The sequence below is a fragment of the Trichosurus vulpecula genome, chromosome 4 (genome assembly GCF_011100635.1).
Source record: "Trichosurus vulpecula isolate mTriVul1 chromosome 4, mTriVul1.pri, whole genome shotgun sequence".
In the NCBI taxonomy this organism is placed as follows: Eukaryota; Metazoa; Chordata; class Mammalia; order Diprotodontia; family Phalangeridae; genus Trichosurus; species Trichosurus vulpecula.
In genome coordinates, this window is record NC_050576.1 from 268,071,603 (window position 1) to 268,089,602 (window position 18,000).

The 18,000-nt window shown below is 36.9% G+C and overlaps 1 protein-coding gene across 1 annotated transcript in view; it reads left to right on the forward strand.

The window, feature by feature from the left end:
- ATR (ATR serine/threonine kinase) overlaps positions 1-18,000 on the forward strand; it is a 121,536-nt gene that overhangs the window by 26,737 nt on the left and 76,799 nt on the right. Inside the window, exons 16-21 of the mRNA XM_036755385.1 lie at positions 2,339-2,524; positions 4,180-4,272; positions 9,940-10,070; positions 10,256-10,399; positions 12,108-12,201; positions 16,853-16,978. Of these exons, the coding sequence (XP_036611280.1) occupies positions 2,339-2,524; positions 4,180-4,272; positions 9,940-10,070; positions 10,256-10,399; positions 12,108-12,201; positions 16,853-16,978 (774 nt within the window). The remainder of the gene's footprint in view (positions 1-2,338; positions 2,525-4,179; positions 4,273-9,939; positions 10,071-10,255; positions 10,400-12,107; positions 12,202-16,852; positions 16,979-18,000) is intronic.

Consider the following 18,000-nt stretch of genomic DNA (forward strand, 5'->3'; position numbering starts at 1 on the left):
TAAGAGTTGAGTCTTTGGTAGCTGATAAGATCATTGAGAAAAAGTATAGCAAAAGAAAGAGAGCCCAGGACAGAGCCCTGGGGTGTATCCTCAGATGTGGAGTGGTACATCGATGAAGATCCTGCAAAGGAGACTGAGAAGGCTCAGTCTGACAGATTAGTATCATGATAACCTGGAGAGAAGAAAGTATCCATTTATTAACCCCTTGCCATCTGATTTTTATACTTTTCCCCAACTGAAACTGCTCTCGTCAAGATCATCAAGGTTCTCTTTATTGCTAAATCTAAGGACATTTTCTCACTGTTCATTCTTCTTGTCCTCTTTGTAGTATTTTTAATTTTTAAGGTGAGGTTGTGATCATCATTTTGAAACACTTCAGAAAGGCCAAGGATGAGCTCTGAGAAAAGGCTGTTGGATCAGCAATAAGGAGACCCTTGGTGATCTCAGAGAGAGCAGTATCAGTTATTGACAGGGCAGATTACAAGGCGCTGAGAAGTGAGTGGGAGATGAAAACATGGAGCCATTGAGCATAGAGAACCCATTTTCTAAGAGTTGACTGTGAAAGGGAGGAGAGCTAGAGTCCAGTGGCTTGAGGAGATGGCAGCATCAAATGAAGTAGGCGTGGCCATGTTTGTGAGCAACAGAAAAGCAAACAGTCAGTAAGGAGAAGTTGGAAATTGTTGAGAGAAAGTAGGAACTTAAAAGAGACATGTGTCCAAGAGGAAACAGGAGGTGATGGGCATAAGGTCACAAGTAGAAGGATTGGTTTTAGCAAGGAAAAGTGTCACCTCATCCTTTGAGACTGGAGCAAAGAAGAGAGAATGGGGAACAATGCAGATTTGAAATGTGTAATTAGGGAGCTCTTGATGATGGTTTTAATTTTTTCCCTGAAGTGTGAGGTGAGTTTATCTGCTGTGAGGGAATAGAGAAGTAGTGGAATGCAGGTGACTTTAGAAAAGAGAAGATTTGGAGCAGTTACTGTGAGAAGTGAGATAAAATCTCAACCAGAGAAGTCAAAAGACAATAATAAAGGGCCCAGATTTGATAATATCCTGAACTGTAGTCCTGCGTTGCCTGATAGACATCTCCTCCTTGCTGTCCCAACAATATTTCAAACTCATTAAGTTTAAAATTAAATTCATTCTCTCTCCCCTTCTCTGCCTCCCCAGCCCATTCTGCTTTGAGGAGAACTTCCCTGTTTCTGTCAAGGAGAACCATTTTCACAATCACTTCTGGTTCTAACCTCGTAATCACCTTTGACATGTTCTCCCCCACACCTGTGTTCAGTCGGTTGTGCAGTTTTGTCTATCATATTTCCATAGAATTTTTAGCCTCTGTACCCACTTTTCTACTTACAGGGTCATTGCCCTATTTCCAACACTTACTGGTTTTCTTCTAGATTGCTCTAATATCATTAAATGTTCTCACTTAGTCCCTTCCCTCTTTGCTCAGCTGCTAGAGTAATCTTCCCAAGGTGTAGGTTTCCCTTATATGCCACTTCCCTGCTCAGAAACTTTCAAGACAAAACACAAAATCCTTAGCGCAATGGTTAAGGCTCTCCATATTTTGACTCTAGCCTACTTTTTCAGCCTTATCTCACACTATTCCCTTTACTCTCTCTGTAGTCCTGCCAAACAACTCCCGACACTGTTTCTCAAACTTGGCATTTAGTGTCCACCTTTGTGCATCTGTATAAGCCATCTGCCTTGGGTGGAATGCGCATCTCTCTTTCTTCAGGACCCTCCTCTTGCTTGGCTCAGGGGTCACTTGTTCTATAAAACCTTCCCTGAACTGGATTTATGCATCTGTGTTGTATCCTGCTAATATAATAGACAGAAAGCTTCTTGTGGCAGGAGTGTTTTCTTTTTTGTTTTTATATTCCCAGTTCCTTGCCTAAAATAGGTACTTAATAAACATCTGCTAAATTTTGTTGAATTACTTTCAGCCAATCTTGTCTCTAAGGATCTGGGCTCTTGTAATCATAGCATGATGAGGTATGTTTCTGTGAGTGTTGATATTGTAGTCCCTTTTCAGAAAACTAAGTAAGTTTGAAATCTAGCTCAGGTTAAGCCTATGAAACATAAGGTCACCTTTCCTTCAGTATATACACCCTAGACAAGAAGGCTGGAAAAGGAAAGAAAATGAGAGAATTATTAAAATTATTTCCCAGTTCAAAAAATCTTTTCCTTAAGATGTATCGCTAAGAATTCTAGTCACCTGGTTTTGTGTCTTTGTTTATTAATAGCCTCCTTAAAACAAGTCTTTCCAGCACCACTGACATGAAAGCAAACCTCTGTTGCAAGAAGTTAACAATTTAGGAATTTATTTCTGTGTTTAGAATGAAACAGAGATTGAATTGGGTAGTTTGCTGAGACAAGATTTTCAAGGATTACATAATGAGCTACTGTTGCGCATTGGAGAACACTATCAACAGGTTTTCAATGGTTTGTCAATACTGGCTTCATTTGCCTCCAGTGAGGATCCATATCAGGGCCCAAAAGACATTACATCACCAGAACTAATGGTAAGAACATTTTGTTTTCACATGTTTCTGTACTTTTCATACTTCACATCCAGTATGAATTTGTTTAAATATGAAGATAGGGTTTTTCCAGAAAAAGCTTCATTTAACTTGTGCTCATGATAAAGTATTAACAATAATGTATATTCTAGGTTGTTTGAAAAATTCATGGACCTGAATCATTTAAAATCTTTTATTTTTCACATTGAGCAAAAATGTTAAAGCTCACTTAGGTCTCTTGTTCATTCAGATTGTGGTAGACTTGTTGCATGATCTTTAAAAATAAGTTTCTACTTGTCTCCCTGTCCTTCCCTGATACTTTCCCCAGAGGAATACAAACCATGATAACCATAGCTCTTTAACATACCTAGAATTATTATCTTTTTTTTTAAAAGGTAACTTTTTCAGTTTTGAAAACAGCTTTTAAATTCTTACCAAGTTACAGTTCCTATTTTTAAGTCCTTGGTCATTTGAACATGACTGTGAATGTTATTTATTTAAATAGAGTCATTCTGGCATGGTACATAGACTTAGGAAGTGTAGGTTTGAATTCTACTGCCAGTACTATGTGACTATGGACTACAGGTCTATATGGACTATGGACAAGTTGTTCAGCCTGTTTGAGACTCAGTTTCATAATCTGTAAAACGTAAATGTCAGCTAATATTTTGTAGTGAGCTTAGTTTAGTGGGCCAGCACAACACAGCCAAAGTGAAATCCAAGGATATTTAAATGCCATATTTGAAGTTAGGTTAGTTATGTTTGCCAAACCACTTTTAGAGTTCCCTAAATCATTCCATAACCTTTTATTATTGCCTAGGTTTTTGTTTCTGTACCTGTAGAATAGAATAATCTTTTCAATTTTTTATTGCTTTATCTGAAACAATACAAAACCGTCTTAATTTTTTTCTTTCATGACAATTATTACTTAATGTAAAGGGGGGATTTTTAGAAATGGAAAGTTGAAATAGTGATGAATATTTTTAAAGTAAATAGTTTCTGAAGTTAGTGTCATCTGTGACACATTTGTTTGCATTGATAAACACAAACATGAACAGGCATACTCATAATTGTGCTTTTTACATTAAATTGATTATCCTGTCAAATCTTCGTGACATAGAATAGGTGTCCTTCAGTGTTTGAAAGACAAGAGAAGCCTCTATACCTTCTTCCCATTAGGGTATCATTCTGAAGAGACATACGAATATAGAGAAGTGAGCTCATCTCTTCCTCACCTTGAGACGGTCACTCTTGACATTATCTCTGATCTTGAGAAGGTTCATTGGTACCGCAATTCAAGCAGCAGCATGATTCCCCTGTACAGCTAGCCCTCAGTATTCTACATTCCTACTTTTCCTCCCTTGTCCCTTGTTTCATCAAAGTAATGAAGAAGAATTTCTCTTCATGGAATGGTTTGGAGAGAAATCTTGTGGATATGGATTAACACTTACAAATTTCTCCCAAAGCACTCATTTCACAACTTCCATTGAGGAAAATAAATTGATTGTGACCAAATAAGTAAAAGAATCAATATGCCCAAATGTAATCAAACAAAATACAAATAACCAATTTATTGAACTAATTGAGTTATTGTTGATTTATGCTTTTTAATCTATATACAAGTGATTAAATGTTGGCTTTTTATATTTTGGTCTTAGGCTGATTATCTACAACCTAAGCTCTTGGGCATATTGGCCTTTTTTAACATGCAGTTATTAAGTTCCAGTGTTGGCCTTGAAGATAAGAAAATGGTAGGTGTACTCATTTAATGTTTGAGTTGGTGAAGTATTATACTGAATTTCATGTATAATATAGAGAAGATGCACTCTTTATTTCTAGGACCTTTTAATGGAAGGAATGCTATAAGCATGCCATTGCCTGTTTTAATAGGGTTTTTTTTTTAAGGAGTTCTATATTTGATATCAGTAGAGATAAACTGTTAACTAAAAAACCTAAGGCTAAGTGGATGAAATTGCCTCTTCCTACCTATAATTTCCATTTAGCAGTCAACAAGATCATTCATTTGAGTTGCTCATTCTTAGTGAGGCGAAAGTAATAGTAAGGGTCTAATTCTGAGTATGTCATAGGCAGTGAGGTGGTGCAGTGGATAAAGCCCTGGGCCTGTAGTCAGTAAGACGTGGATTCAGTTCGAGCCTCAGACATTTAACATCTGGGTGACCAAAGGCAAGTCACTTTAATGTCTACATGCCTCAGTTTCTTCAGTTGTAAAACAGTAGTACCTACCTCCCAGGGTTATGAGAAACAAATGAGATGACACATGTAAAGCACTTTGCAAACCTTAAAGTACTGTGTAAGTGTTAGTGGTTATTGTTGTATTGTGGGGAAAATCAGTTCAAATTTGGGAGAAGGCAGCAGTGAGAAGTCTCCTTGATTGAAATGGAAGTTGGCTAGGGAATAATGTAGAATAGAGACCTTACATCTACTCAGTATATATCTCATACATATCTATTAATATTTATTTTGTCTCCCACGTTAAGTTGTGAGGGCTGTGAGGTCAGGGACAGTGTTTTTTGCGTTTCATTCATGCCCCCCATGCTTAGTACAGTGCCTGGTACATAGTAAGTCTATAATAAGTATTTATTGACTGCTAGATAAGCAGAAAGGAGCGTTTATGAAGATGGAGCTGACTTGGAGGGACAAGACAACAAGAAAGCAGTGGCAGTGTTTTGGGAAAGAAATGAAATAGAAAATCAATCAACATTTAAGTGCCTGCATACAACAAATGACAATGTGAAAACATATATGTGAAGCAAGCTACATACAGAATAAATATAAAATAATTAACAGAGGGAAGGCACTGGAATTAATTCAGATTGAGGAAGGCTTTCTGTAGCAGGTAGTATTTTAGTTGGAACTTAAAGGAAGCCTGGGAGGTCAGTAGTTGGAGTGGAGGAGGTAGAGCATTCCAGGCATAGGAGGCAGCCAGAAAAAATGCCCAGAGCTGAATAGTGGAGTGTCTTGTTCGTGGAACAGCCAGGAAGCCAGTGTTACTGGATTGAAGAGTACATGTTGGGGGAGTCAAGTGTAAGAAGACTGGAAAGATAGGAGAAGGTTAAGTTATAGAGGCCTGTGAATGCCAAATAGAGCATTTTGTATTTGCTCCTAGAGGTGACAGGAAGACATTGGAGTTTATTAAGTAGAGGATTGACATGATCAGACCTGTGCTTTAGGAAAATCACTTTGGGTGTTGAATGGGGGATGGGTTGGAACAGGGAGAGACAGGGCAGGCTGACCTACCAGCAGAACAAGCAATAGTCCAGGTTTGAGGTGATATGGGCCTGCAGTAGAGTATTGAAGTGTCAGAGGAGTGAAGGGGGTGTTATTTGAAAAACGTTACAAAGGTGAAATTCAGATTCACAGGTATTGGCAACAGCTTGGATGTGAGAGATAAAAGATGGGAAGAATCCAGGATGTCTCCCAGGTGGTGAACCTGAGGGTCTGGAAGGATGACACTGCCCTATAAAAATGCTTGAAAGTACAGAGGAGAAGTACTGTGGCAGTGTAAGGTCTAATTGGATTGAGGAGAAGCTGTAAGATAAGAGAGAAATATACAGCTATAATATGCTAAGGACCAGGTTAAATAAGACTGGCTAGACCCTGGAGATATATTAGAAGAAGTATTAGCTGGCTTCCTAGGAGGGAAAATACTTTTTTCAACTAAGATTTTGCAGAAAAGATAGCAAATGGTTAACTGAACTAAACAATGAACTCTGTTTTTACCTTTGCCCCTGCATGTCTAGGTAAAGTTATTTCTTGTCCAAATTTTCTTATACACAAAATGAGACAGAAATGCCCTAAGCCTATATAGTATTGTGGGAATTATTAATAAAAGCTAATAATGAAATAATAAAGGGGACTACCGGAATGCTAGGTAACACCACTGTATTCTTGCTCAAGTATTGCAGTCTTCATCCTTTTTTATTGAAATTGTTTTTCTTTGCAGCTCTGAAATATAAAAGAAAATAGTTTTGAATTCAAGACAATTGTAGAGTTATTTCAAAGTACATTCTTTGTATAGACTGTATAGTGATTGATAGTCAGAAGGTTTGAGGTACTGAGAAAAGATTTGACCTTGAATTTTCTAGGTAGGAACAAGATGTTCACCAAAGATAAATATGTGGCTAGTGATATTGATAACTCTCATAACGGGACTTAGAGAGAGAGACTGAGAAGAGGAAGTTTAGTAGTAGTTATAGGATGTTTTGAACTGATAAAAATTGAAAAGATAAATTGCATCATAGTGTTGACAAGTTCTATACTGTGTTCTTTTGTAAGCTCTTCTTAGGAAAAATAATATTTGGTCAGTGTTATGCTTCTTTCTTGGATATGTTATAAGTGCACTTTCGGGATTTTATTATGTAATTTTTTTTAAAGATGTAGGAACTAAAAACATTAGAAACTACTAGTACAAAGTATATATGATTTAAATCTAGTTTTAAGAGTGAGAAATTAATAATTTCCCATCTGCAATTGATAACTCTTATCCTTATCAAGTTGGTTTATAAAATAAATAATTATTGGAATTTTCCCACCTATAAAATAATGATAATATATCATTGAGGTGGAGTGAGGTCATGAACTTTTTTCACTTTATTCTCATGATGCATAAAAGATTTTAGGTATTATAAATAAAAACAACTTTAGTATCTTGGAAGCTTGTTCTTGAATATTTTCAACACAAAGGAGTTTCAAGATGCCTGCTATAATAATTGGTTCCCCACAAGATCCATTTTGGAGTCAAATTTCAAATAGAGATAAAATTTCCTTTTGTATCACTTGCCTCCTTTGCAGTCAGTTCCCTTAAGATTGTAGTAGAAATTCTTGAATGGAGGCTTTTGTTTCAGCTCTTACTCCCATTTCCTTAATAGTCTTAATGGGCCAAGGAAGACTTATTTCTTAATAAAGACTACAAATATCCCAAAATTTAAATGCTCTAAAACTTATCTGCTTTTGTATTAGTTCTTTTAATTTAAGCTCACAGTAACTTCTGTTTCATCAACATTACTGCTGTCTCATATTTTAGTTGAAATAAGTGAGAATGTCCTATTTGGAAATCTTCCAAGTAAAACTGTTATGGCATTTTACTCCTTCTAAAAAAAGCTGATTACTTTTAAGGTTATAGCCTTTTGAAGTTGATATTAGGGAAGAGAACTGTGGCCCTTACCTAAATCCCAGGGTGCTACTGTCACACCATTTGGGGCAAGATAAGTTGTGAGTCTAACACAGTATAGCAATGATTATGTCTCGTGTTCTGTTAGTCTATTTCAGAAAGAAGCTCTTTGCTTGTTATACTAAAAAGGAAGCCCCTGTTTATAAACCTGAAAGGACAGAGACTCCTCAAACCATTAATTACTAGCTCGGGGTTTGTGATATCCTGGCATTTCTCTATGTTAAGATATATCATAAAATCATCAAATTAAAGCTTATTTTAATTAACCTTGATTTTTAAAAAATGTAGACCATTCTCTATCATAGTTAAAGGATATCATAAAGTGAAATAATAGATTGGTGCCGCTTCAGAAAAACTGGAAGTTACTGATCTAGAGAGATCGAGATCAAAGTAATGAGTTACCTCTTAGATTAAGAAGTAAAAAAAATTTTTGAAGTAGATCCGTCAGCAAATATTTAGTGAGTGAACACTATGTGCCAGGCCCTCTACTGAGTGCTAGCAACATGGGATACAAAGACATGGTCCCTGTTCTCATGTAGTTTCATTTTACTATAGGAAGTAAAACATACATGTGAACAAATATTGCACTGGGTATAATGTGAAATTTAGTAAGAGATACAAAATACTATGTCCAGGTGAGGGGAAGATTACTTCTTCCCAGAAGGACACAGAGAAGACTTCAGTGTAGCTGACATATGAGCTGAACCTTGAAGAATCAGTAGAAATTAGTCAGAATTGGGGGAGTAGTAGGAGAGGAGGTTCAAAAGGTAGTTTGGGACCAAATCGTGGAGAGTCTTGGATGTCTGGCTAAGGAATTTGGACTTAATCAAGTGGGTAATGGGGAGTCATTTAAATATACTAAGTAAGGTATGATGCCAAAGCTATATATACTTTAAGAAGATTGATCTGTAAGTAATGTGTAGGCTGGATAGGTGTTGGGACAGAGATTAAGTGACCTGTCCAAGGTCACACAGACAGTAAGTAGCAAATAGAGTGGAAATCAGCCCAGTAGAGTTAATTTCACTCTATTGGACTGATTCTCAGTTAATGGGTTAAAGGAATGGAAAAAATCATTACATTTTTTGCTCTGTGTGTGTGTGTGTGTGTGTGAGTCTTAGCAAAGACTATCATCAGACTACAAGTGGGAAATAAAATTACATTGCAGCGTTTTGGTAATACAACTAAATTGAACTAGAAGAAAAAGCTGCAAGCCAAAGGGCTTTACCAGTCACTTAAAGATATATTATTCATTCTTTACATGTGGGCTGTTTGAAGACGATTAGTACCTCTGGTGTGAGGGCTTGCTGAGCCCTTGTCAGGGTTGCTAGTCCACCTTTGGTATCCATCTGTTACACAACTCTCCCTTGTTGCTCCAAGAAACTGTAGCATGCACAGCAGCCGCAGCCTGGTAAAAACCCTCTTGGCAGACAGGCTGAATGGGGTTGAGAGTAACCAACAGACCTCAAACCATCAGTTAAGGGGGTGTCTACCCCAAGGATGTGAAGACTTTCCCCAGCAGAATTGGCAGATTAGAATAGTTTGTTCCAGCGGCCATGAAGTTGGCTGAAGCAAGCACTGCTTGGTCAGATGATGTTATGAATAGAACTGGGGAGATAAGGAAGAGAATAGGTGAGTTTTGTTTTGAATACATTGGTTTTGAAGTTCCAGTAGTATATGCAAGTAAAGTTACCTGAGAGATAATTGAAAATGCTAGTCTAAACCTTGGGAGTTAGGTTGGAGTTATCAATTTGACAGTTATCTGTATAGAAGTAATTAATGAAGCCTTGGGAAATAGATGAGACCACCTCTAGAGAAAGAAAAGGAAAGGGCCAGGAACAGGACCATAAGGGAGAAAAGAGTCCTGAAGAAAATGAAAAAGTAATGGTCAGCAGGGGGTAGAAGGTGCCAAAGAGTGCAATGCCGTGGAAGCTTAAAGGGCTGGTCAATAGTCTGAAATGCAGCAAATGGGAATGCTGGAATAGGCCAAATGAGTGGTTATCCAGCACTTAGCACAGTGCCTGGCACATAGTAGGTGCTTAGTAAATATTTATTGATTAATTATTCATTTATTATGATGATTTTATCTGAGAATTTGTTTAGATAGTGGCATCTGAGAATGAATGCTGCCATGGAATTTGGATGAGGAGTATTTACCCTGAGGACTTATCTGTTCCTGCCAACATGTTTATAGTCTTCATATAAAAAAAACATATTTGCTTCTTTTCAGGCCTTGAACAGTTTGATGTCATTAATGAAGCTGATGGGACCCAAGCATATCAGTTCTGTGAGAGTAAAGATGATGACCACATTGAGGACTGGACTCCGATTTAAGGATGACTTTCCAGAACTATGCTGCAGGTAAATCAACAGGTTTTCTAAATTTGTGCTCTTGTTGCATTTCCTAGCTGTGCCAGTATGGATGCTTGTACCTTTGAGGAACAGAGCTCTCTAAACTTGAAATGCTCAAAGTGTGGAATTTAAAAAGCTTGTTTTATCACAAAAAGGAAGACAAAGAGCTAACCTTTTGTTTCTTTCTTACGTAGAGCTTGGGACTGCTTTGTTCGTTGCTTGGACCATGCTTACCTAGGCTCCCTTCTGAGTCATGTGATAGTAGCTTTGCTGCCTCTCATACATATCCAGCCAAAGGAAACGTCTGCTGTCTTTCACTTCCTCATAGTTGATAACAGGTACTTTCACCATAACTCAATTAATGATTATGAGGATGGGAGATTTTTCATTTTGCGACTTCAGGTTTTAGAATGAAATTTGGTTATATGGAACCATATTAAATAAAGTTATTTATTTTTATGTTTACTTGCATTTTATTCCCAGTGCCTAGTAAATAGTAAATACTTGTTGACTCACTACTAGCAAAAAATACTGTTTTGATTTTAATTCTCAGTGTGCTGAACTGATAATTCAATTTTTTAAAATTGCAACAAAATTTTAATCATTTTTTTCCTAGTAAAACTCAGAATAAGCTGGTTTACCTTTGTCAATCTTATTGAAAAGGGGTAAAAACAAGATGGGATGTGTGTGAGAATATATTTACTTACTTAAAGGAATGCCAACTCTGTTTTGAGCATTACTTCTGATACCTAGACATCTATAATAGCCTTTTAACTGCTGTCCCTACCCTCCAGTCCTGCAGAGGGCCACCAGGTTAATCTCCTTAAAATCCATCTCTGCTTGTCCTGTCTCTTTTCAGTGTAAAAACAAAAAGTATCAAATTTAAAATAAAAAAAAAATCTACTTCATTTACTCCCCATTGTAACCTCATAAAATTTAGGGGCTTTGGCCTGGAATTGAAGACCTTCCACAGTCTGATGCCAGTTTACCTTTTCAACCTTATTCTACTACTCCTTAATACTAATCCTGCTTTCCACCCAATCTAGTCTATTCAAGACAGTGTTGAACTTTTTTGTCTCTATCCCTTCATCTGTGATGGTCCATCTGCCTGGAATGTCTCCTTCCCACCCACCCATCTTTGCCTGTTAGAGCCCCACCTCCTGGACGTACCTTCTTTATGCAGCTTTGTTTGATCACGTTAGTTGGAAATGATCTCTTCCAAGTCAGTCCTGCCATAGCACTTAATCTGTGTCACTTCTGTGACACTTAACAAATATTGCCTTGGATTATAAATTTTAGGGAGTTTCATTTTTTTCTTGTTAGGTTATGGACAAGGGCCACATTGCCTAGCTATGTGCTATACACATTGACTTTTAAATATTTGAATTATAAGTATATCAGATACATGTTTTCTTTTATATATATATTTTCTTTTATATCATTTACATCTAACAGAATAATTGAAATATAAGAGGGCCAGCATTTTATGGTTCATGCTTTGTCATGTTTATCACAAATTATTACTATCTGCGCATTAAATTGAGACATTTAAAGTACTTATTACTTGATTAAAATTTGGATTGTGTTTGTATCTCTGGGTTTTCAGTGACTTGTAGAGACCCGAATAAGAATAATGTCAGGAGTAAACGTAAATGTGGTCTATGTTTAAAAAAAAACCACTTCTTTTACACCAGAAAACATTTTCTTATTGCCCTGTATCTCAATTATAAAATACAATTTTTAACCAAAATTCTAAGTAGATACAGTTATAACTTATTCTTCATTTAAATTGCATTTTCAGCTAAGCAGCCAAAATGGGAAGGGAAAAAATAGCACATTTGAATGACTTTAACAAATGTTCAGTCAAAACCAAATGTAAGAAAACCTCACTAATTTAGGCTTATCAGGTCTAATGCCAGTTTGAATTAGTGAATCAAATAATTTTTAAAATTTGAGTAAGTACTAACACATCCATAACTTCTCAGAGCCCAAGGTGTAGTGTTTTAACTGTTTGTGAACATTGATTTTCTTCTAATAAACTTTTAGGGATGCTGTACAAGACTTCCTACATGAAATATATTTTCTGCCTGATCATCCAGAACTGGAAAAGATAAAAACAACCCTCCACGAATACAGGAAGGTATTTGTCTTCCGTTTTTGGCCTTAGGAAAGTATAAAACTATTAAAATTTTAGTTGGTATTTTAAGTCTATTGTTAGAAGCAAATTTATAACTACATGATATTTTCTTTATAAGTGCATATGCTATATCTAATATATATGGAAAGATTTTTAGATTTGGGTTTAAAGGAAGTGAACCCAAGTCTTCTAACTTAAAAATCAATGTTCTTTCTGTTGCTTCTTTTGAAATACTTTTATACAGTAATTTTCTCGAAAAAAAATGTAGGATTTTTAGTGGACTCTAAGCTCCGGTAGGAGCCCATAATTTGATGTAATAGCCACAAAATCTAATGCAATCTCTAGTTTCTCATTGACTTTCTTAATTATTATTCAGACCATTGTGAACTGGAGAAGGAAATGGCACTCCAGTATCTTTGCCAAGAACACCCCAAATGGGGTCACAAAGAGTCAAACAAAACTGACGCATCTGAACAACAACAATAACTGGTATGAAGCTCAGGGTTTTGTTGGATTAAGTATTTGGCAGCTAGGGAGTCTGCTTCCAATTCAGACAGCTATCCAGGGAGGAAGTCCATGCACCATATTTTAGTAGAAACAGTTGTGAGCTAGAGAATGTCCAATGGAGGATGACCAAAATGGCCAGTCAGATTTATTTTGTATGAGGAGAGGTAAAAGGAACTGGGGACATTTATCATGGAGATGTTTGTTGGGGTATGGAGTGCATTATAGGTGAATTCAAATATTGAAAGGTTATCACATGTAAGAATAATTGGATTTGCTTTGTTTGGCCTCAATATAGAACTAAAAGTCCAAAGATGCATATTTAGGCTTAGTTTAAGGAAAAACTCCTTAACATTAGAAGTCTTTAAAAATTAAGTGGGCTGCCTTAAAGAAATAATCAGTTCTTCTTCTCTAGAGGTCATCATTAAAGTCTGGATGACCATTTATTCTTGTTCAGGTATGGGCTGGACAAAACACCCTCTAAGGTCCCTTCTGGTTCTGAGATTCCATGAGTCATCACAAAGATCCTACTGCCTGATAGAGGTTTCATTGCATACTTGGTATAGCGAGTTCATGGAAAATAGCTTCTAAGCACAGATGTCCTTCTAGTGCTGAGATTTCTGTAATGTGACAGGACTTGCTAACTAATTGGATTTGAGGAGTGTGGAAAAGGAAGCAGGTTGTGATGTTGGTTGACTCGGTGAATGTTGGCGCCACTGACTAAAAATGGGTAAATCTGAAGGAACAGGATTTGGAGGAATTAGTTGTTTTTGGATAATCTGGGTTTTGAGGTTAAGTTTCTGGGATATCCAGGTGGAGATGGAGCTCTAGCTTAGAAGAGTTTGGGACTAGAGATATAGGGATCATTTGCCTAAAAATGATAGTTGAAACTATGGGATCAAGAGTGGGCAGAATCACCAAGGAAAGTTCAATCTAATAAGTTATAAATCAAACAGAAGTTGGTAACCACCTGAGAACCAGATGGCTCTCATTACAGCAGTTGAAAACGGAATCAGCAGTAGAGGATTAAAGTGTGTGGGGAGAAGGATTTATTTACTTTATCTACCATCCACCTTGTCTGGGGTCCATAAGACCCTCATTTCTCAGGCGTGCGGATAGAATCTGTTGGTTCATTGTACACCTGAAATACTGAATGTGAACTGTTGCCACAAACTTCCTATGTCATGTTGGTGTGAAAGATTTGTATTATGCTTCAGGTAGGAATTGGACTGGATGACCCTTCAACCTTAAGATTCTGGAATCTTGTGTTGGAAAGTTCAATATGTAGAGAGAAGGGAGTGGAGGAGGTTTAGATGATTCAGGCCAAATTAGGATTTTTAAGGTAATTGTATTTGTTGAACTGTGTTGCATTTCTGAAAATACTGACTTGAAAACTCTTACTGATGTTGTTAATTTTTATATGTTACACCCATTTTTGCTGAGGTCATAACCCTGATCACCTTCATTTAGCCTTAAACTCCTTAGACAAACAGAAGATGCCTGATCCAGGATGTTGGGTTTAATGCTTTAGGGAATATTATCTCATTTGCTTCTCACAACAACCCTGAGAGGTAGCTGCAATTATTATCCTCTTTTTACAGTTGAGGAAACTGAGAGGACAAGTTAAGTGACTTGCTCAAGGTTATATAACTTGCAAGTGTCTGAGGCAAGATTCAAACTCATACCTTCTGACTCCAGGGCCAGTACTCAGTGCTACTTAGCTTCCTAGTAGGAAACATACTAGTCCATAGTTCAGAACCACCAAGACTAGTGATATGCATGGTAGCCTCCATTTAAGACAAACCAAGTTAAGGAATAGAAAATGTGTGTGCTGCAGTGATCACGGCTCTGTTAGCCCTTCAACAGTGTCTATGATAGCACTCACCTATACCAGTGACTTGTGCCATCATTGGAAATGTGCTTCCCTTTGGGAAAAATAGATGAACATGATGGACAGCTTAATGATTTAGTTCATGTTTGATGTTCTTTCTAAAGGTCATATTCTTCCCACCTAATTGTATGTCAAAGCCAGGGTATTCCCTTTTCTTTCTTTTTTAAAATATTGTATATTTGACATTATACTTTTGAAAAAGGCTGTAATTAGAATGTTTAATTTTTTAAAAAGTTCAGATTTTAACTTTATAATTATCTTGGTTTTTATTTTTATGGTCAGGTGTGATGTCCTTACTTGGTTTTAAACACTGAGTTCTTAATCTTAAATTTGTGAAGGAGACCTGTCACAAGCAGTTAGTGTTAATATTTGTGAAGTGACTTAGCTGTGGAGACACCAGGATTATGGAAGTAGTTGGTTTTGCCCAGTTTTGGAAGATTTGGTGGAACAGTGCCCCATAAATACCATCCAACTACAGGTAGCTGTCAGGAACACTTCTATATATAGTTTGATTGCAATATGCTCCCATTGCTGGAAAGCTTTTTATTCACATCCAGAATTCATATTCAGGAGAACCACACATTTAAAAATATATGTAAATGAATTTATATAGACCTACTTTGGATCTCGGCCATCTTACTTTGTTTCCTTCCCAAGAGTAGATAGTGAAGTTTGCTTCTTAAGGTGCAAATTTTTCATTTCAGTTTCTATTTAATAATAATAATGATAATGCCAGGTCAGATTTCTACAGTACTTTACCATTTCCTCTTTGCACTGCTTTGCTACTTCTTCTTAACAAAACTAGAAAATGACAAGAATAACTATTATCCTTATTTAACTGAGAAGGAAACTAAAGCCCTGGGATGTGAATGTCTTGTCCAAGGCCATCCGGGTTATCAGTGGAAGAGCCAGGACCTGGTTCTTTGACTCAAGTCTAGTGCTCTTTCTGCTACACTATGCTGCATCTAGTTTGTCTTACTGTTCACAATTTAAGAACTTTGGGTGTGGGCTTTGGGAGATCAGAAGAACTCTGATCTTTTGCTTATTTGTATGTCTTAATGAGGCTGATTCTTTTTCGAAAGGCTGTGGTAAAATCCCATGAGCAAAATATTATTCTCTTAGTCATTACCTAGAACAGGGTTTATTAGATGTTCAGGGACAATTAGTACTTCTTGTGTGAGAGCTTGCTGAGCCCTTTTCGGGGCTGCTTATCCACCTTTGGTATCCACTTGTCACCCAGCTCTCACCTGTGGCTCCTCGAAGCTGTAGCGTGCACAGCAGCCACATCTCGATAAAATTCTCTCAGCAGATGGCTAAACCAGATGGAGGTAACCCATAAGCTTCACACCATCAGTGAGGTAGGGGGATGTCTACCCCAAGCATGTGAAGACTTTCTCCGGCGGAATGGGCAGATGAGAACAGTTTGTTCCAATGGTCATGAGCTTGGTTAGACCTCAAAGATGCCAGGGTCATCTACCGCATCCTGAGCCATCACCAGTTATCCTGACTTTTGTCCTGCCACTGAACTTTGATAACTCAGGAAGGGAGAGTGAGGCTGATGACTTTATGCAGCTCTGCCTCAATTAAATCCAGTTCAAGCATTTTGAATCAAGACATCATCATTCCATGACATCATTGGTCCTCTTCGAAAATGAATGGTGAACAACTACAAACCTAGAGCAAGGCCTCTTAATCTGGGGTCTGTGAACAACTTATTTTTAGAATAGTTTGATAGCTATATTTCAGTGTAATCAATTTCCTTTGTCATATTGTATATTTTATTTCATAAATTTAAAAACATTATCCTGAGAAAAGGGGCCTGTAGGTTTCACCAGACTGACGCCCAGGGCCTCCTTGCCCCACCAAAGGTGAAGAGGCCCTGACCTGGAAGGAAGTGTCCCTTTATTCTCCCAGTTTCTGGCACATAGTAAGCACTTAATAAATTCCTGTTGCTTGACTTAACTCTCACTCTGGGCTGTAATTAATGATGTTGCAGCAGCTGGGCAGTTGGATTAAGGAAGAACTTGAATGTCCTCTGTGAAACATTGGTATTTCAAATAATAAAATTTCTTTCTCAAAAACGTTTTTTTCCTCCAACTCTAAAATGCTTAAGTCAGTCTTTTTTAGATTGCAACATTCTGGGTTGTTTTTTTTTTAAGAATGTTCTTATTTGGACTCTAGTTTCAAGTTCAGGCATTGAGACCCTAAAAATTGTACTTGAAATGATGTTTAAGCCACATATTTGTCTTGTTTGTTTAGGAGACCTCTGAGAGCACTGATCTACAGACAACGCTACAGCAGTCCATGAAAGCAATTCAACATGAGAACGTAGATGTCCGTATCCATGCTCTTACTAGCCTAAAGGAAACTCTGTATAAAAATCAGGTATACCAGTTAATTGTAATGAAAGCTGAAAAATTTTTTGAAAGTTTTATTTGCATCCTCCAAATAGACCAGGTTTGTATTTCTGTTAATGACTGATTATTATTATGAAATTTATTGTTAAAGTATCTTCCGTTCCATTCTATTTGTCCATCCTTTCCATTAATCTGTCTTTTTTCCATTTGCTCCTATTTCCCATATTTCTATATCTGACCAAACAGGGAATTCAAAAGACTGTCTCCTGTGCTAAATGCTATGTTTTGAAAATATTTTTAATGATTTGATGGCTAGATTAGCACTTTTGGGAAGTTATCAAATCTTATTTGAATATAGCTTAGTTTAGCTGTGTATTTTATATAGTGGTTTGTGTTGTTCTTTTAAAAGTTTTTTTTTACTTTAGCAATGTTCTGTCATACAAAATTATTATGTTTTTGTAGTTGCTAGATGTATCTTTTTATTTTTAATATCTGGGTTAGTTGATTAGAACATGACACTAGTGAACTCATTCATAAATTTAATTTTCAAACGAACCAGTCAGATTCATTCTCCTCCTTAACCAAATAATGCAGACTTAGTTGGCCGGCAGTATTGGAGACATATGCTTTTGATCCCACTGGAGACTAGTCAATAGAGTATGGGGAAGGTAGATCAATAAAAATCTATCAACAGTAGTGCCAAAAAAAAAACTAGTGCAGTCAGTACAGTCATTTGTATTCAAACACAAAACAGACAAAGCATGTATCACATTATAGGATTGAGCAACCTAATGGCTTTGCTTTTTTATCTGAATTCTCTAGTCTACCTTTCTAATTTCACCCTTATGGCTCTTTTTCTAGCTTCTTCCCCTTTGTTTCTCTCCGTTCCTGCTGCTGGCCTTCAAATAATCTGTCACTGACTTTCTTTTGTTTTCCTTGGGAGAAATATCATCCACTTTCTCAAGTTATATTTATAAATGGATGGTTCTCAAATACACCCCTTTATATACAATCTCCCTTCCTTGGTCCATTGTTGCATGTTACTGTTGA